General features: G+C 43.4%; 1 protein-coding gene across 3 annotated transcripts in view; it reads right to left on the bottom strand.

Annotated features, from left to right (window-relative positions):
• PLA1A (phospholipase A1 member A) overlaps nucleotides 1-19,054 on the bottom strand; it is a 31,246-nt gene extending 12,192 nt beyond the window's left edge. The window contains exons 1-6 of one of the 3 annotated variants that reach the window (XM_003825149.5): nucleotides 18,899-19,054; nucleotides 9,913-10,114; nucleotides 7,992-8,169; nucleotides 7,363-7,471; nucleotides 3,705-3,806; nucleotides 1,446-1,535 (exon numbers count right to left, since the gene is read on the bottom strand). In XM_003825149.5, the coding sequence (XP_003825197.2) occupies nucleotides 1,446-1,535; nucleotides 3,705-3,806; nucleotides 7,363-7,471; nucleotides 7,992-8,169; nucleotides 9,913-10,114; nucleotides 18,899-18,971 (754 nt within the window). In that variant the 5' untranslated portion in view covers nucleotides 18,972-19,054. The remainder of the gene's footprint in view (nucleotides 1-1,445; nucleotides 1,536-3,704; nucleotides 3,807-7,362; nucleotides 7,472-7,991; nucleotides 8,170-9,912; nucleotides 10,115-18,898) is intronic. The other 2 variants (XM_008950451.4, XM_034957157.3) reach the window with 2 other exon arrangements.
• Nucleotides 19,055-20,357: the final 1,303 nt, after the last annotated feature.

The raw sequence follows: 20,357 nt of genomic DNA, 5'->3' as shown, positions 1-20,357 counted from the left end.
GGTCTCAAACTCCTGACCTCAGGTGATCCACCTGCCTCAACCTCCGAGAGTGCTGAGATTACAGGTGTGAGCCACCATGCCTGGCCTTGAGATGGATTATATGATCATGCAAACTCTCCTTCATAAAATGGGAATATATAGAGAGTTGATGATGCTGCCCCATTTCTCAAAATGGGTATTTGTGCATATTTTTACCTCCATTATCATCAGCCATACAACCAATTTTTTACAACCTCATTATACCCTACCCAGCAGTGAGACTGCTGCATCAGCCGCCGTTTGTGGTCACTCTCTACACCCAATGTGCTGAGGCTCACCGGGCCAAATGACTGATATGCCGAATTTGTCAAATATCCCAGTTTACCAAAACTTATTTCACTGTTATTTACTATTTAAGTTTGCAGCATTCAACATTGGATAAATTGGCTGGAACTAAGAAGTATGTGGTGAGCTGTATACAACTCCAGGGTCCTGGGGTCTTAAAACTCTCCCTGCACCTTGAGACCTCGTTGCTGAGACCTGCAACCAAGGCCAAGCAATATTTTGACTTTCCTTTCCCCTGTGGTTGGGACACTCTGTATGGCCAAGCTCTTTCCAGTTGCAACACGGAGCTGGGGCAGAGACAAACTAAACCCTTCTCAAATTGTGTTATGAAGAAAAAATGAAAAGTGGTCAATTGAAATGCCACCAAATCTTCAAAAGCCATTGAAACCAAACTATCCTATTTTATCAGAATTGCTGAGAAATTCGCAAATTGCGAAAAGAAGCATGTTTTTGGAAAACTAGTACATTTGGTAAAATAGATCAGTAGTTATTCAATAAGATTGTCAAAGGAATCCTTAAAATGTTAGAAATTTGGTAAAGCAAGAAAAGACTAAAAACATAGTAAACAGAAATCAGCATTTTAAATTTTTACATGAAATTCTGATATATTGGCTATATTCATAAGATAAAAGAAAACCAAATAATTATTGACCTTAGATTTTGACAAATTTAGTCTGCTAAGAATATATCAATAAATATATTTTAAAAAATTCCAGAAGGCTGTATTTAAAGAGAGGAAATGTACAGTCATTGAATGTGTTCAAAAAGATCATCTTGAAAACAATTTTAGAGAACTGTTTGAGTTGGTAAATATGGTGAAATGGCTGGGCAGTGAATTGATCCTTCTGCTCACCAGCTTTGGGCACGATGGCTTGCCTCTGCCACAGCAAGGCTCTGTAGAGGATGCAGTTGGTGTGGACTGTGCCACACCCTCCCCTCAAATGCCTGGGCTCTGAAGACATCCATCCTTGAATACATTCTGAGTAAAGCGTTATGGGACATAGCAAAGGACACTGTCAAGTAGACCCTCTATGGCCTACTCTGGCTGACTCAACACAAAAGCTGTTGGTGAATTCCAATCTCTGGGGTTGCCAAATTCCAGATTGTACTGGCTTTCTGACCTGCGTAAAAGAAGGTGGGGCAGCCAGGTTGGTCTTGGCCTCCGTTGACGAAGTAGTCCACATGTCCAACGGGAATCCGAATACCCAAATCTGAAAGGAGGCACAACTCCATTAACTTCCTTACTTCAGGGGGTCGGCTCACAGCAGACCTCAAACTCTGACCTTGGGAGCCCACCCACTCTCTGCCACGTCACTTCTAAGTGCTGTGAGACTTCACAGGATGAGCCCTCAGACAGATTTCTTTTCTTTTCTTTTTCTTTCTTTTTTTTTTTTTTGAGACTTTTTTTTTTCGCTCTCTCACTCTTGTCACCCAGGCTGGAGTGCAGTGGCGCGATCTTCTCTCACTGCAACCTCCGCCTCCCGGATTCAAGCGATTCTCCTGCCTCAGCAGGAGTAGCTGGGATTACAGGCGGATGCCACCACACCCGGCTAGTTTTTGTGTTTTTTTAGTAGAGACAGGGTTTCACCATGTTAGTCAGGCTGGTCTTGAACTCTTGACCTCAGGTGATCCACCCACCTCAGCCTCCCAGTTTTCTAAAGGGATTTTTCATGCTAAAAGGAACCAAAGAGATTCTGTTGGTAAGATGCTCATATTTGCCTAAGAAAATCAAGAAAAATATCCTGTAACACAAGTTTTTGTAACTCAGTAAATGTTATAAACTTGGTAAATTTCCTCATTGAGTAGTTTTGGTTTTCCTTTGAGTAATAGTTCAGATAAACGTGTATGGGGTCACATTTCCACAGTCTCCCCAAAAACATATCTTTGTGCTCTCCTGACTGAGTGGAAATAGGACATGGCTCCAGAGCTGAGATAAGAGAGCATCCTCTGCCCTCTTTCTGTCTCTGTGACCAACTCCTGGACCCTCTGCTGTGGCAGACTTGAGCCCTCAGACTGGCTCAGGCCCAGCTGCCGAAGACCCCGACTTTCTCCTTCTGTCATCTGTCAGTATTGGAAGAAATTGTGTATTATTTGCTTACTGCCATCGACCTGGAGGTTAAGCAATGACCTAGAAGCCATCCTTGAGTCTTGCCTTTCCCTCATACCCCACATGCGGCCCATCATGAGTCTAGTCAGCTCTACCTCCAAAACATATTTTGAATCTGTCTACTTCTCTCTGTCTTCACTGCCACCACCTTTGCCCAAGCCACCATCATCTCTCACCCGGACCCCTACTGCAGACACTCTCTAATGGGCATCCGGGCTTCCCTTCATGACTCCTACGGTCCACGTAGCCTGTAAGCTCCATGTAGGCAGGGACCTCATTCAATGTGTTGATTGCTGCCATATTCTCAGTACCTGCCACGTAGCTTAATAAATATTGATTGAATAAATTGAATGTTTTTTTTTTTAAGTCACATCAGGGAGAGGCTCCAACTTTGAAGGGGCCTGAGAGGCCTTGCTTAGGTAAATGGGTACCTAATAAGTCACATATTTAGCAAATTTAAGGATAGAAAGGATTCACTTTTTTTTTTTTTTTTTTTTTTGAGACGAAGTCTCGCTCTGTCACCCAGGCTGGAGTGCAGTGGCAAGATCTCCGCTCACTGCAAGCTCTGCTTCCTGGGTTCAGGGCATTCTCCTGCCTCAGCCTCCAGAGTAGCTGGGACTACAGGCGCCTACCACCACGCCCGGCTAATTTTTTGTATTTTTAGTAGAGACGGGGTTTCACCGTGTTAGCCAGGATGGTCTCTATCTCCTGACTTCCTGATCCACCTGCCTTGGCCTCCCAGAGTGCTGGGATTACTGGCGTGAGCCACCGTGCCCGGCCCGGAAGAGAGATTCTTATTCTCCACTGGACTGAAGGGCCAAGCTTGTCATCTGGGGAGGAGGGAAGTTGTGACAGGCCTGCCTGTCTGGGGAGTGGAATGGCCCAGTACCTTGGGACCAGGCACACCCAACCTAAAAAAGCTTCATGACTTTCCTGTAAGTCAGCCAGGCAGCAATGCCCTACCCAGTACTGCTCAGCACACTGTTATTACTGCATTCATTTGAATCAGAAAGTGAGACTCATAACCAAATACTTTTGGTCTATAAATGAGAATCCTCTTGCCTACAGTAGCTGAAAATACAACCATTCACCTCAGTGGTCAGAGACAGAGCTGGAAGAGATTTTCAATAGCATTTTGGTAAACTCTTCACTGTGCAACAGAAGCTCAGAGAGGGTCAGGGCATCTCTGCCCAGGGCCACAGAGCTAGATGCCAGCCTCCTAGGTGCTGCCTTGAGCTCATTCCCTCATCCCAGGAAGGTCACCCCAGCTCACTGTCAGTGTCTGTGTGGATGGCTTCCACGAAGAGGGCATCTCCGGCATCCAAGCGCTCTTCCACACTGGCCCTGGTGTACTCAGGTCCAGCGGGGTCCAGGCCTGTGAGAAGAGACTGATATGAGGGACCTCTTTCCTCTCAGCTGCAGGAACATTCATGGACCCACCACACACCCACCCTTCCAGTGCAGATCATAGACTCTCCCAGAAAAGACCCAAGGGTTGGGAGAATTAGCTGAGGACCACCTTCCTCAGGAAACCCCACTCTCTGTTGTCTCTCTAGAGGTAACCTCTCAATGACCCAGTTTCTCTGGCTCTAAGATGAGCTTGAGGCTGGGCGCAGTGACTCACGCCTGTAATCCCAGCACTTTGGGAGGCCGAGGCAGGCGGATCACGAGGTCAGGAGATCAAGATCATCCTGGCTAACATGGTGCAACCCCGTCTCTACTAAAAACACAAAAAATCAGCTGGGCGTAGTGGCGGGCGCCTGTAGTTCCAGCTACTCGGGAGGCTGAGGCAGAAGAATGGCGTGAACCCGGGAGACAGAGGTTGCAGTAAGCCAAGATCGCGCCACTGCACTCCAGCCTGGGCAACAGGGCGAAACTCCATCTCAAAAAAAAAAAGATGACCTTGATAACACCAATTATTTGATAGAAGTTAATGTAATGTAAAGCTTGTTACTACCTTCATGTAGTAATAACAATAGCTAAATTTCTTCGAGCAGTTACTAGGTACCAGGCCTTATGCCGGGCAGTTTTACACACTCTAGTCCTCATCATAACACAGTGATTACTGTGAATACTACTATTCCCATCTCTCAGTTTGGATCCCTTCCCTTCCCCGTACAAAAAGCAGACCCTGCCACAAGAGTTCAAAGTAGATTTGGGGAAAAGTCTCAGAAAGCATGGTGAGGGAGTGGGAAAATAGGTCAGAGAATAAAGGAAAATAGTAGTGAGTAGGTTATCCCCATGGGCTCTCACCCCAATGGGGCACCTCTTTGAGATTCTGTAAAACAAGACCCAAAATTATCCCACCAAAAGGCTAGGAAGCTGAGGGTTTTTGCCACACAACTCCAGTCCCTTATTAACTGAGAGTGGCTCTGGAAGCATAAAGTCCTCCACACTTTTACATGTATATAACAAAACTGTCTAAAGTTTATTTCCACAGTGGGCCAAGGAGATGTGGGCTGTTACAACCATTTTACAGATATAGAAAGTGAGGCTGAGAAAGAAATAAAAGGGGAAGTGCTTGCCAGAGCAATCAGGCAAGAGAAAGAAATAAAAGGCATCTAAATAGGAAAAGCAGAAGTCAAATTGTCTCTCTTCATCAATGATATGATTCTAGAGCACCCTAAAGGTTTGACCAAAGACTTCTAGACCTGATAAACAACTCCAGCAAAGTCTCAGGACACAAAATCAATGTACAAAAGTCAGTTGCATTTCTATGTACCAATAACATTCAAGCTGAGAGCCAAATCAGGAATGCAATCTCATTTATGATAGTCACACACAAAAATAAAGTACCTAGGAACACACCTAACCAAAACAGCAAAAGATCTGTACAAGGATAACTCTAAAACCCTGCTAAAAAAAAATCATAGGTGACACAAACAAATGGAAAAGTATTCTATGCTTTTTGCATAGTATTTGCCAAAGTATTCAGTATTCTATGCAGGGTTAGAAGAATAAATATCATTAAAATATCCATTTTGCCCAAAGCAATCTACAGATTCAGTGCTATCCCTACCAAATTACCAATGTCATTTTTCACAGAATTATAAAAATCTATTCTAAAATTCATATGGCACAAAAAAAGAACCCAAATAGCCAAGGCAATCCTAAGCAAAAAGAATAAAGCTGGGCATATCACACTACCCAATTTCAAACTATACTACAAGCCTACAGTAACCAAAACAGTATGGTACTGGTACAAAAATAGATACATAGGCCCATGGAACAGAATAGGGGCCCCTGAAATAAAGAAGCACTCCTACAGCCGTCAGACCTTTGACAAAGTTGACAAAAATTAACACTTTTTTTAGAGGAAAAGATACCCTATTCGATAAATGGTGTGGGAAAACTGGCTGACCATATGCAGGAGAATGAAACTGGACCCCTACCTCTCACCATATACAAAAATTACTCAAGAAGGACTAAAGACTTAAATGTAAGACCTCGAACTGTAAAAATCCTAGAAGAAAATCTGGGAAATACTCTCCTGAATATTAGCCTAGGCAAAGCATTTATGACCAAGTCCTCAAAAGCAAATGAAACAAAAACAAAAATTGACAAGTGAGGCTTAATTAAACTAAAGACCTTCTGTACAGCAAAAGAAACAACCAATGGAGTAAACAGACAACCTACAGAATGGGGAAAATATTCACAAACTATGCATCTGACAAAGGACTAATATCCAGAATCTATAAGGAACTTGAACAAATCAACAAGAAAAAAACAAATAACCCCATTAAAATGAGGGTGAAGGACATGAAAAGAGACTTCTTGAAAGAAGACATACAAGTGGCTAACAAACATATGAAAAAATGCTCAACATCACTAATCATCACACCATGGTATACCATCTCACACCAGTCAGAATTGCTATTATAAAAAAGTGAAAAATAAATAAATAGATGTTGGCAAGGCTGCAGAGAAAAGGGAATACTTATACACTGTTGGTGGGAATGTAAATAAGTTCAGCCACTATGGAAAGCAATCTGAAGATTCCTCAAAGAACTAAAAATAAAATCACCATTTGACTCAGCAATCCCATTACTAGATATATACCCAAAGGAAAAGAAATTCTTCTACCAAAAGGATACCTGCACTGGTATATTCATTGCAACACTATTCACAATAGCAAAGACTTGGAATCAACCCAGGTGCCCACCAATGGTAGACTGGATAAAGAAACTGTGGTACATATACCCTATGGAATTCTACATAGCTATAAAAAAGAATGAAATTGCGTGAACCCCAGGGGGCGGAGTGTGCAGTGAGCCGAGATCGCGCCACTGCACTCCAGCCGGGGCGACAGCGAGACTCCGTCTCAAAAAAAAAAAAAAAAAAAAAAAAGAATGAAATTATGTTCTCTGCAGCAACATGAATGTAGCTGGAGGTGATTTTCCTAAGCCAGTTAATGCAGAAACAGAAAACCAAATACCGCATGTTTTCACTTATAAGTGGGAGCTAAACATTGGGTGCACATGGACACAAAGATGGGAACAATTGACACTGGGGATTTCAAAAGGGGGAGGAAAAGCAAGGGGCAAGGGTTGCAAAACTACCTATCAAGTACTGATTGCTACTTGGGCAACGAGATGATTAGAAGCCTGAACCTCAGCATCACATGCTACACCCATGTAATAAACCTGCACACGTAAATCCTGAATCTAAATGTTTTTTTAAATAAGAAATTTAAAAATAAAAAGTAAAAGAAGAAATACACGGCCTCTCACATTGATATTAGAAATCATGCAATAATAACACAATACCATTTTATGCAAAAGAACCACAATAAATAAATTTTAGTGGTAATAGGTGACTTGATCGTGAGAACAAAGGCTCTCTACTCCCCTCTGCTTGCTTCAGAAGAGACATTTTCAGGGCAAGCTTTCTCTATCTCTAAAGCCTGGAGGATGGGCAGGGAGGAATGTTACCTGTGATCTGTCCCAGCTGGCCTCCGAAGAGCTGTCCCACCATGCCCCCAACATGGGCCCCCAGGCTAACACCAATGATGTGGATTGAGGATTCCGACACACCCAGCACCTAGAAGAGCAGGGACAGTGAGTTCCCCGTGGGCCACAGAGTCTGCTGGCTTCACAGTGGCAGGCTTTCCCCCAAAGCTTCAGAAGCTGAGGCCCTGGGCATGACACACCCACCACACTTACTTTGGAGGGAAAAAGGACAGCACTCTCATTGTTAATCACTTTTTCTCTTCCTGGGCTCCCCACCCTGACAACCCCCTTACTCTCCTTTTGGTGCCCAAAGTATGTGAGTAACGACCACGGCCATTCTCTCTTGAGGGACAACTAAGTGCCAGGCCATCTGCATTGGCTGTCTAAAGTGCCATGACACATTTTACAGAGGAGCAGTGGGAAGCTCAGAATATTCAATAACCTGCCTGAGGTCAGTGCTGTGAGTGGCAAAGTCAAGATTTGAACCCAAGACCACCGAGCTACCTGGTGACTCTGCTTCCACCCTAAGCCTCCTCAGGCAGTGCTTTTGTCTTTCTGACCCTCTCTCCTCATACGCAGCCCAAACTCACCCTAAGCTCTTCTGCACCTACCAGGAGTTTATTGAGGAAAAGGGAGATCTCGAGGCTCAACTTAATCACATTTTTCACAGCTGAGAAGTAGACTCCTGTAGATCCATAAATCCAGTCCACGGCAATCACATTAGCATTCGTTGCACGCAGAAGGGTTCTAATGAATGTGTCAATCCAGGAAGGCTTTGTTCCTAAAACCCTAGACAGGGGGCCAAAAAAGAATGGAAAAATTACCTGCCAAGTGATATTCATTGTCATGGAAACCTCTATTAATCACAAACCCAGAAAAGAAATCAAAACTAGAGAAGGGCTCATATGAGAAGTTTATTACACAGCACTTGGAGCATAGGGAGGACACAATTCCAAAGTTGCCAGCCCTTCCACCAGCACATATGCAGTCTTTGTGTAAATTATAAAACTTTGCCTTTTGTTCCAGGTAGATGCAGCCTCAAGCCAGGGTTCAGAACTCAGGTTGGATTTCAGCCTCATCAGCCTTTTGTCAGGCACCTTTGCACAATGCATAAACCACATAAACTGTATACATTGCATTGCTCCATTTGTGTTATTTGTGGAAAAGAAATATGCCCTAGAGTTACGCCCTAGAGTTAAGATTTGCGATCTTAATTCTCATTCTAAAATATAGGCTCTTTCTTTGTGGACATTTTCTTTTTCTTGCTTTCTTTCTTTCTTTTTTCTTTCTTTCTTTCTTTCCTTTCCTTTCCTTTCTTCCTTTCTCTTTCTTTTTCCTTCCTTCTCCCTTTCTTTCTCTCATTCACCCATTGATTTATTCAGCAAGCATTTATTGAGTACCTATGGGCCAGGCAGTATGCTAGGTGCTTTCCAAAAAATAAAGACAAATAAGATATAGTCCCTATCCTTCTGGAACTTACAGTATAGTGGGACTTTTCCGGGAAAAGGAAAATGATAGAAAAATGTTTAGAAATCTTTCCCAACAGATTGGGATCAGGAAATAAGTTTTTTGATGACTCCCAGTATAGAAGCAAAGAGAGCACACTCGTGTGGACAGAGGAGCGTGGACTGGGTGTGTGCCAGGGAATGGGGTTGTGGGATTTAAGAGCAGACAGAGTGCCTTGCCTGATGAGCTCTCCACCTCTATTAGCTACCCCTGGGTTGGAGGTACACACTCAGCCTTGGAAAGTGGTGGAATATGAGATGTGCTAGAGGAGAGGCTTTGGCACAAGAGCAAGGAGAGATGCCTAAGGAAACATGTGGCTGAGTCCCTGGAGTCCAGGGACCTGAGAGGCAGAGACAGGCCAGAGATCAGGAAATGGTGGTCCTTTGTGCACAGCCTTTGTGTCTACCTTTTCATTGGGTGCCCCAACTCTACTTGCTCCATAGTGCTATTACTTTACCATATTCTCTCCCTCTTTCCTCCCAGAAACCTTTCTCTGTTTCTAGCCCTATAGATGGGCTTTGGAGAAAAGCTGTTCAAAGAAAGGATGGTGATTGGAATTGAGACTCAGTGACTATATATTACAACAAATTGTGGACTGGAGAGTATCAGAGAAATTGAAGAAGAGAAGTGCATAGCTCCATCACACCCATAACCTCTGGGTACAACAGAAGTAGCACCCATAAATGGAAGTTTCTTAGGTCATAAAACCAAGGAAGAAGTGAAGAAGGGAAATACAATCCTAGGTAATAAAGGTTCTGTGTATGGAGATTTGTCCAGTCACAGACATGTACTGTTCATGAGTGTGTAGACAAGACTGGATGGAGAAGTAACGTATATGACCAATAAGAATGAACACCATGTGTGCATGTTGACATGAGACCCCATCAAAGACAGCAGGATATGAGGGATGGAACATGTGGCCATTGGTAAATTCATTCCTCCTCTTGTTGCCCACTAACTTCTTATGGTATTATGGTTACTTGATCATTCTTAGTTGAGAGGTCCTGTTGATTATTTAACTCCCACCTGAATCCATGGATAATTAGTTTGGTTCCCAGAGTGGCATTGAACCCAGAGTTTTGGAGGTCACTGCTTCCTTCTACTAGCTGCCCACAGCTAGGATTCGAAGGGACAAAGAGGAGAAACTGGACTTTGAGATCGGTGCCTTCAAAAAGGTTGGCGCTCTGGAAGTCAGCACACTTTGGCTGTGGGGTAGGAGGTGCATCCCCTGGAGGAAAACAAAACAAAACAAGCAACATCCAAGGTGAGGTCATCTGTTCTTAGAAGGAAGAAAGATGACCTTGGAAGGAAGCAAGAAACAGGGGCCTGCAGGCATGGGGTTTATTATACATCAGCTAGTGCAATAATCACTCATTTATTACAGCCTTCATCACTTCTGTAATGAAGCTGTGTGAATATTTTTCATGCCTAAGGACAAAATAGCAGAGAAGGAATATTGCTCAACTAGATGAGATTAAAGGCCATGGTGAAATGGCTGTTGTTCCGGGCTGAACTGAGTCTCATCCCCCAAAATTCATATGTTGAAATCTTAACCCCCAATACTTCAGAATGTGACTGTATTTGGAGATGGGGTCTTCACAAAGGTTAGAAAGAGGCCAACAGAGTGGGTCTAAATCAATATGACTATTATCTTTATATAAAGAGGAAATTTGGACACAGACAGAGGGAGGATGTTGTAAAGACATAGGGAGACAGTGGCCATCTACAAGCCAAGGACAGGGTCCTGGAACAGATCCTTTGCTCATTGCCCTGAAGGAACTAACACTGCCAACATCTTGATCTCAGACTTCCAGCCTCCAGAATTGTGAGGCAATACATTTCCATTGTTCTAGCCACCCAGTCCGTGGCACTTCGTTATGGTATCCCTAGCAAACTAGTAGAGAATTCTAAATAGAACCCTGGGCAGCCAAATGAACAGTTGCCCTGCGGACTAGCCTCAGTCTAGTCTGAACACTCCCTCCCAGAAGGATTTTCAACTCTTTAGCCCCACCTAATCACTTCTTGTCCTTATGAGCAGTCAGGAGCCCTGCCATAGCCTTCCAGTGCCCAGCCCATAGCCTAGATAGATGACAGAGAAGAACCTTGACAAGTCTCACCTACTTCACAGCACCTTACAATAGATACCTTTACAATGGAAATTCTCTGGCAAAGGTAACTGCAGGCCTTTAAAAAACACTGAACAGAAAAGGCAACATGAAACTCCTGCTTCCCAGGGAGCTGAAAATCTGGCCCATTTTCAGCACCCAGCATCACACCCCGATCCCCACTTCTGTGATGCAGAGGTGTGGTCCCTGACTTCCATGCATCCCAAAGGGAGACTGGCAGGAGCAGCAGGGTACACGCTGACCCGCAGAACACAGTCCCACACAGCATTGCTGCCACCAGACAAAGTGATTCACAGAATCAGAGGTTCAGAGGAGACATCCAGATTGCAGACTTCGGTTTGTGTGAGCCCCTTTGTTGAGGAAGACAGTAACTTTAGATTTCTGGAGTGACTGTCTTCTATCAGAGGTAACTGGGAGCCCATATACAACAGGAGTGTGGATCTGGGATGCTCTGGGATATGGTGCTATGAGTGAATTGTGGGAACCCCACCTGTGGAGAATACCTCAAGCCATGAGGCCTTCTGGAGCATCGCTGTGGTAGACTAGAGGTTTCCCCATCACTGCTTCTGAGCCCCAGACTTTGTCCTCAATCCCCTTGCAGAGGCAGACCAAGCAGGCAGGTTTGGAGGCTCCTGGGATGAAGCCCACTCTGAGAGTGCCGGCCCTAAGCTCTTCAGCCTGCGGCTTGAACTCCCACAGCACATGAGAGAGCTAATGCCTGACTCCATCATTTTATCAGCCTCCCCCAGCATTTGGCTCTTTAAAGAAAAGATGAAAAGACTGTGTTTCAGCATGAGATGCAAACCACATTAATGAGTCAATCTGCTCTATTGTTCATATAGGGCAGCCTGCATCCATCAGAGAGTTGGAGTCCTTTTAAATGAGCATAATATGTCACAAAGCAGGCCCAAATAATCACCAAAGAATCAATATCATCTAAATAAAATGTAATAAAACTAGAAATCAATAACAAAAATTATTTTAGTATACATTTGGACATGTAAAAACACCCCCTCCCTTTTTTTACAATAGGACAAGCCCATCCCATGTGCCTGTGGTATTTTTACCAGCCCATTACAAAGAGAAACTCCTGGGCACAATTCCTCATGGACATATATTGCTGAAGCTTGTTCAAGATTTTTAAAAATTTTTTATATTCAGGTAAAAGAATATAAATTATCATCTTTACCTTTTTTAAGTGTACAGTTCAGTGGTAATAAATACATGTATATTCTTTTCTCCCCTTCATTCCCAACTCCTCCCCCCTTCTCAGCCTCTGGGAGCCACAATCTACTACTCTCTATCATCATGAATCCACTTTTTTAGCTCCTACATATGTGTGAAAATGTGATATTTGTCTTTCTGTGCTTGGCTTATTTCACTTAACATAATGGCCTCCAGTTCCATCCATGTTGCTGCAAATGGCAGGATTTCCTTCTTTTTAAAGGCTGAATAGTATTCCTTTGTGTATATATACCACATCTTCTTTTTTTTTATTCATTCATTAGTTGATGGGCTCTTAGGTTGGTTCTATATCTTGGCTATTGTGAACAGTGCTGAAATAAATGTGAGAGTGCAGATATCTCTTTGATATACGGACTTCCTTTCCTTTCTTTTGGATATATACCCAGTAGTGGAATTGCTGGATCATATGGAAGTTCTATCTTTAGTTTTCTGAGGAGCCTCCATCCTATTCTCCATAGTGGCTATACTAATTTACACTCCTACCAACAGAAAAATACCCTTTTAACCTTTTAAGGAATGTATGGGTTAAAGAATAATCACAATGAAAAGTACAGAATATTAAAAATTAAACGACAATAAAACCAGCACATATCAAAACTTGCAAAGAGTGGCTAAAACAGCACTTGGGTTGTTAAAATAATTCTTTGGGAAGCCATTAGACTGAGGAAGCTCTAGTGGTTGAGTTCCTACAGAAGCTCACCACACCCCAACTCATAGTGAAGAGCTGTGTCCTAGGAAACTGAGGCTTAAGCTTTACCACTCAGAAGCTTCCAGCTAACCTCTGACTAGGGACCTTAAGGTACTGCTCCACTTTAATCAATCAAATATTTTCTTTGCCTTGCTTCATTCATAGGCACCTTATAAAATTTCTTCTTCACATCCCTTTGGTGGAGCCCTGAGCCACTTGCAGTGTGAAGCAGCCCAAACCATAAATCACTGTTTGTTCAAATAAACTATTTAAAATTTTAATGTGCCTAAGTTTACCTTTTAATAGAGAAAAATGTGTAACTTACATGCAAATGTTTGTGGGAGGGGGAAGGGAAAGACTTAGATTAGATAAAGTAATATTTTAACTCAGAAAAGAATACCACAGTAATTCCAAATAAAATATAGGGAAAGAAATATAAAGGTAATAGTTTAAATTGAAGAAATAGAAAATAAGGAAATATGAGCAACATTGGTAGCAACTTAGTCATTACAATTTCTCAGGCTTTGCAAAGTTGCCTGGGATATCTTTGACTCTTCCTTATCTCTCACATCCCACATACAGTTGGTAAGTTCTGTTGGCTTGACCATCAGAATGAAATATTCAGAATCTAACCCTTCTCACCACCTTGGCCCAAGCCACCATCATCTCTCACAGCCACTGCCACAGCCTGCAACTGCATTTCTTGTCCTCTCTTTTGGCCCCTTCAGTCTATTTGCAACACAGCAGTCATGGTTTTTTTTTCTAAGTCAGTCAAGTCATGTTACATCTCTGTGCAAAATTCTCCAAGCCTTTTCTCTCAGATTGAAACCTGAAGTCCTAACAATGGACTGTAAGGCCCTAACTGAGCTAATCCACCCCACTCCAAGAGTCCTTTGCCTTATGCTACAATCACTCACTATTGCAGCCAGTAGTTCTCCTTGCCCTTCCTCACTCTAGATGGCTTCCTGCCTGAGGGTCTTTGCCCGGCTGTTCCTTCTGCCTGGAATGCATTTCCCTTATGTATCTACATGGCAGTTCCTTCCCTTCCTTCAAGTCTTTGCTTGTCAAGTGCTCTCTTCTCTACTCTCACATCCTATTTCAGTTGTAACCTGCTTGTGTTCCTCACCTCATTTCTCTCAATCATCCTTACCCTGGTCTATTTATTTGTTAGCAATCATCACCTTCTAATCTACTATGGAATTTGCCAAGTTATTATACTTATTGTCTATTAGTGTTCAGTCCACATTAGAATGTACTTTTGAACAAAGCAGGGATTTTTAAAATCCATTTTGTTCACTCTACTGCCTAAAATAGTACCTGTCACACACAAAGAGCCAGTACCCAAAACTGGCTCTTTGAAAAGATTAATGAGCTAGATGTACTTTTGATAAGACAGAGTAACAGAACAAAGGGAAGTTAAAAGTAAACAATATCAGGAATAAAAAAGGGATATAAATACAGACAGTAGATTTCCTTACACCATAAAAAAGTTTATATCCACCCCAAAACTGAAAATACTGATATTTTGCTAGAAAATGGATCATTTCCTAGAAAAACGTAACTTACCAAAACTTAGTCAAGAAAGGAAAAACAGAAAATCAAATGTAAAACTATAGCATAAAGGAATTGAAACACTAGTTTCAAAACTATCCCTCAGAAAAGTCTAAGAGGCCTGAGAGTTTCACAGAGGAATTCTATTGATCCCTAGCTTACACATGCTGTTCCAGGAATAGAAAATGGGAGACAGGATTCCAGTTCATTCTGTGAGAATATCCAAAGTACCAAAAGTGCAAAGGACAGGGGAGAAGGAAAAACTAAAGGCTACTTTCATTTATAAACATAAACAGAAATCTAAGATAAAATATAAGCAAATCTAAATCCATCCAGGATAACAAGACCACAAAGTACATCATGGCCCAGCAAGGTTTGCTGGGCCAATTCTTTGCAAAGAATTAAAGGCTGTTTTAACATTAAAAAAAGTATTAATATAATTCACGTATGAACAAACTAAAGAAGAAAAACCATATGCTCATCTCAACGGATGAGCAGAAAAAAAGAACACTTGACAAAATTCAACACTCTTTAACATAAGAAAGGATATCTCCTAAAAGCCTACAGTAAGGATTAGATTTACTGGGACATATTAGAAGTATTCCATTTAGAACAGGGAACAGATAAGAAATGTCTGCTATCACTGCTTCTATTAAATATTGTGCTAGAGGTCCTAGTCCTAACCACTGAAACAAGACAATGCAATGGGATAAAAGTTATAAAGTTTGAAAAGGGAGAGAAGAAAATTGCCAGTATTTGAAGCTGATAAATAGGGAAGCATATTCAGATACTGCCTCTACCTAGCCACCACTCCAACCAAAGAACAGTGACACATGAGTATCTGGCCAGGCTGACCAGAGATTTATAAACAATAGAAATGAGGGGTGCAGAATGAAATACTGGCTTGTCTGAGTCTGAAAATAGCCTATAGTTTTCTATTCTTGAGTCTTTGACACTGAAGAAGTGTTAGAGAAGGGTGAGTAAGGCCTGGTAACACCCATGTTTCCATAATGGAAAGTGACTCTCAGGCATATATGACAGAGCTCCCTTCACCCGCCTGGGCTGCTCATGGTTCCCATGGGTGGCCTCTGTGATCTGCAAATGCTGGAAATGTGCTACTCTGCACTCCCATCTGCACCTGTCTCAGGTGTGTTCTGTAGATCGGTATCCCCCATGGGCTTTTGTTTCGTAGAAGTGTTATTTTGCTAAAACAGTTTTGATTCTGTGGCCTGGACCAAGAAGGGAAGGGTGTTCTGGCAGTGACAGAGTTGGCACAAAACCACATCAGACACTTTGTTATCAAATGTGGAGATGACAGAGGAGCCATCGGTGCATGTGTCGGGAAGCAGGCACCCTCCTCCAGGCTCCTCGGGAAGACACTGCAGGAGGGGAGGAGGGCAGAGGCCCCCTCCCAATAGCTGACTTGAGGGTGGCTCTGCCACGCATGCAGGGTGCAGCACCACCTTCAGGCCCAGGCTGGCCTTACAGAGGCTGGTGTCACAGGCTGCTTCTGCCACCAGCTCAGCACTATGGGCCACTGAACTTCCTGCCACCCCCTTGAGCCCTGGGCTCCCCACAGACAGAGCTGTGCTATCAGATGACCTATGGATTGAGGCATCAGCAGCCAGGAGTGTCTCTGAAATGGGCCACCCTCTGGAACCCTTCTTTGGCTGAATTGTTTCAGGATGAGTGTCATTTAATCAATCTGCCCTAATGTCAGGAAGTAGAGATGAGGACTGCAGCCCGCTCAATTTCTTTCTTCTCAGTTACCAAGGCTCTTGGCTTATTGAATGTGTCCTGTGTGCCTGGGCCTGGGGTGAGGCTCTGGGGATTCAAGGATGAAGAAGACGCCAGCCATAACTGCCCTTTGGGAGCTCAAAGTCTAGCGGAGAAAGGGAAAATAAGCAGGCCCCACAGCAAATAGGGATGTAAGATCTGTGACCAGGAAACATAGGTACTGAGAGAACACAAAGAAAGACCACCTACCCCAGATGGAGGAAGACTTGTGCATCCACCTGGAGGAGAGGATGCCTCAGCCAGCCTGGAAGCTCAAGGGCCAGGTTGATCAAGGAGCTCAACAATCTAAAGCTCCACAGTCCAAGGAAAAACTAGGTGTGACTGGGGTTGTCATGAAAGATTGTGTGGGTACACAGCCAGGAAAGTGAGTGGAGGCTGAACTTCCAAGAGGCCCATGTGGGTCAGCTACTGCCCTTGTGTGACAGCAGGCACCTGGATACCTCCTGAACCTCCTCCCTCCCGATCATTTGAGCTCTTCCTTTCCTTTACCTTGAGCTCTCTGCATCCGGCATCCTCTTTCTGTCCACCTACTTCATCTAGGCTGTCTGAAGTCAATTACATCCTTTTTCTTTTTCCCTTTGGCATATTTCTATCCCTCCCAGCCACACACACACACACGCACACACACTTCTATCTCTGCCTATCCATCAACTCACTTCATTTCTGAGACAGCACTACTAAAAGTAAGAATAAGGAACATTAACTTAATAAATATTGTCGCTGTTGACAGTGAAACACTCAGTTAAGGTGGGAAAGGAAGAGAAGCAGATGGGAAATAGAGAATGCCTCACTGGGTAAGTGTGAAAAGAAAGACACCAGAGACAAACAAAGGCAAGAAGACCAGGCAAGGAAATACCCAGGCCCTGCTAACATGTTATTATAAGCCCACTTCCTGCCCAGAGCATCTAGAATGATTCCCACATATGTGGCTGGAACCTGATCAGCTTCTGCACTGACCCTAACCCTGTTATCTGGTTCAGAATTTCTGAGCTTCTCTTATCTGTGTGACAGAGGCCCCAGGCTTACCGACAGATGAGCTTCCAAAAAGAGTTTGATGCCAATTTGCTATAGTCCTCCCACTCCTCAACCTTCAAATCAGGACAACTAGCAAATGCCTTCCAGCCCCTAAGGAGGCCTGGGGCTCCTGAGCAGGGACAAAGTGGGCCTGCCAAGCCCACTTCTCAGAACGGGACCCACAGCTCTCCTAGGAGATACCTCCCACCTTCTCTCCAAGGTGGCTCATGACAGCCCTGTTCCCTCCACTTCCATCAGCCTAGACAACAATTTGCTAATAATAAAATCACAAAGGAATAAGCAACTGCAAAAGTCAGACCCTGTGCACAGATGATCCCATTCAGTCCTTACAGCATTCCTATCTGGTAAGGATCATCTCTAGCTACAGGTAAAGAAAGCCACTTCCTCAAGGTCACATAGCTACAAAGAAACAGAGCCAGGATTCCAGTCCGGGTTAGCCCGACCCAGACAGAGCCTATTCCCCATCAGCTCAGCCCATTGCCTCCTCTAAGCATCAATGTCTGCAATATTCACTGGACATCTGCTCTATACAGAGCACAGCACTAACTATGCTAAAAGAGACAGAAGCCTCAAATCCTCACCTTTTAGGGACAACTAATTGAGGTAGGAGAAAGCACATACAGAGCTCAACAGCACCTCTGAAAAACCACCCATGAGTGCAAGGAGAGCATGCAGTCACCCAGTGGAACTTTGTAGCAGGGAGGGGTGCTGAGCAGAAAAAGAACGAGTACAAGGGAGATAGGAATACAGAAGCCCCCTTGAAAGATGAAAAGAACAGAAATCAATCCAAAGGTGATGTGAGCAACCCCAGGCAGAAGCAATGACATATTCTAGAGCCAGGGAATGAGAATTAAATGTCCAGCGGAGAAGACAGAAAAGCAGCCTGCTATTGTGAGTAGAGGGAGGGGATTTTTCTAAGGGTGACCTCACCATAGTGAGAAGGAGTCTTCTGAGAACTTCTGAGAACCCAAAGTAGAGCAGGTTAATTTTCTGTTAGGCAAGAGGGATCAGTGGGTCAGTTCTTTACTGGGGGAAAGATAGATGCAAATTGGCATCTGAGGGACGTTTTCCCAGGGGCATCTGAGGTTAGCAGGGACTAGTTCTCATCACCCAGTCAGGATGACGAACTACTTGAGTTAGGTTGCTGGATTAGAAAGGACATCTAACAATCTCAGTGACAAAATCGTTATTAGTTTGGAAAACCTAAATTTTAAAATTAAATATATCTTGGAATGGTGGATATTTATGGGGTGAAAAATGAATATCTTAGAATTAACCAAATTTTATTTTCTTACAGTTGGTCCTGGCTTGTGCAAGGTGAGAAAGGGTTTTTTTATGTGGGCTTTAGAAAAATGAGTCGGATAACCAGGGAAAGTTCAGGTTTTGTGACCTGTTTACCATCATTCTGATTATGATAAAAGGGGTTTTTTTCCCCTACTGTTTTAAATTCACCTCAGAAGAGGCAAAAGGCTTTTAGGGGATCTTCCAAAAGTTAGTACTGCATAAGTAGTTGGAGAAATACGATCATTGACTGAAATAAGTTCCTCCCAAGGCCTGATCCCTGGCTTACCTGAACTTCCAACGCTGAGCCACAAAATGAGGCCCCCCACCCAGAAGCAGCTCTCCCAGGGACCTGGGGGCATTGCTGAGCTGGAAATCTCAGAGCTGGTATGGAGTAATTCCCTAAAGCCAAAGAGATCATATAACCCAGCCTCTCAGAAAACACCCACGTGGATTTCACTAATCATTAACTAGCCTCATGACCTGAAAAGGAAAAATAAATTCTTCCTTATTTATTTAAATGCCAGAGTTTTCGGTTTCTTCTTCTCAATGAAAATAAATACACTTTCTTTTTTCTTAACCAGAGTGCATTGAAACACACTGTCCCTCTTTGAGCCAAACATGATCAGGAAACTATTTCCTGCACCTCTCCCACTTCCCGTGATAGGATGTTAGTAATAACCAAGGCAGAAGTCCTGCATCTCTGGGTGGCCAGAAACCCCTCATTGTGTTGGAATTATCTGTGGACATGTGTGTCTCCCTAGAAGATTCTGAGTGACTTGAGAGCAAAGGCTTTCTCTTTTCATTTTTGAATACCCAGTGCCTAGCACAAGACTGAGATAATACTATATATTAAGTGTCCATTTAAAGGGAAGAAGGGAAGAAAAAGTTTCCTCTGGAGAGTACTATCATTTTGTAGAATCTTGGGGCTAGGAGTCAAGTCCAACTTTGGAGATGTTCAACTTCCTGAATTCACAAAGAAACTGCATATTAGAAAAAGAAAATGACCTGTAGAGATCCCGTTGGTGGAAGTGGCAGGGCCGGGCCTGGAACCACCAAGATGGTTCCAGCACCATATGGCCTCTCCACCCAAAAGAGTGGCAGAAACCACAAAGAGCTATTTCTAGGCAAGTCAATGGGGCAGAGGCAGAGGGCAGGGCACTTGCCCCCCACTCCCTAAATCATAACACATTGCTGTGAGGTAGACAGCCCACTGGCAGGGCCAGGATCATCTTTTCCAAACAATAACTCTCTGAGGTGAGTATTATCACAGAGAAGTTAAGTAATTTGTACAACAAATTACTTATTTGTATTATAATTGTATACAAATTACTTAACTGTGACAATTACATAGTTAGTAAGCACAGATAAGTACAAATTACTTCTCTGTGATAGAAGTAATTTGTATTAAATACAAACATTTGTGTTTTACACAGCTGGTAGGGCACAGAGAATTTAAGTCATTTGCCCGAGGTCATGCAGAGCTGGGATTTAAAGCGGGATGAGCCAGCCCCAGAATCCATGCTCTGAGCAACGATACTCTACAGCAACAACTCCTGAAGAGGCTCTGGGACCATGTCATCATGGCTGAACACAGGATACAATTATTTTGGAGGGGCTAGCCCTTACATCCCCTTGTGCACATGATCTCACTGCTCAAGTGCTGCTGCAACCAGGAAGGGGTGTAGCAATAAGTAGTGCACAGCAGAGGTCACTACTGAAAGCTGTCTTGATATTAGAGACCAAGC

The sequence above is a fragment of the Pan paniscus genome, chromosome 2 (assembly GCF_029289425.2).
Source record: "Pan paniscus chromosome 2, NHGRI_mPanPan1-v2.0_pri, whole genome shotgun sequence".
NCBI classification, from domain to species: Eukaryota; Metazoa; Chordata; class Mammalia; order Primates; family Hominidae; genus Pan; species Pan paniscus.
The sequence above is the reverse complement of the archived record's forward strand: the minus strand, read 5'-3'. Positions and strand labels throughout refer to the sequence as shown.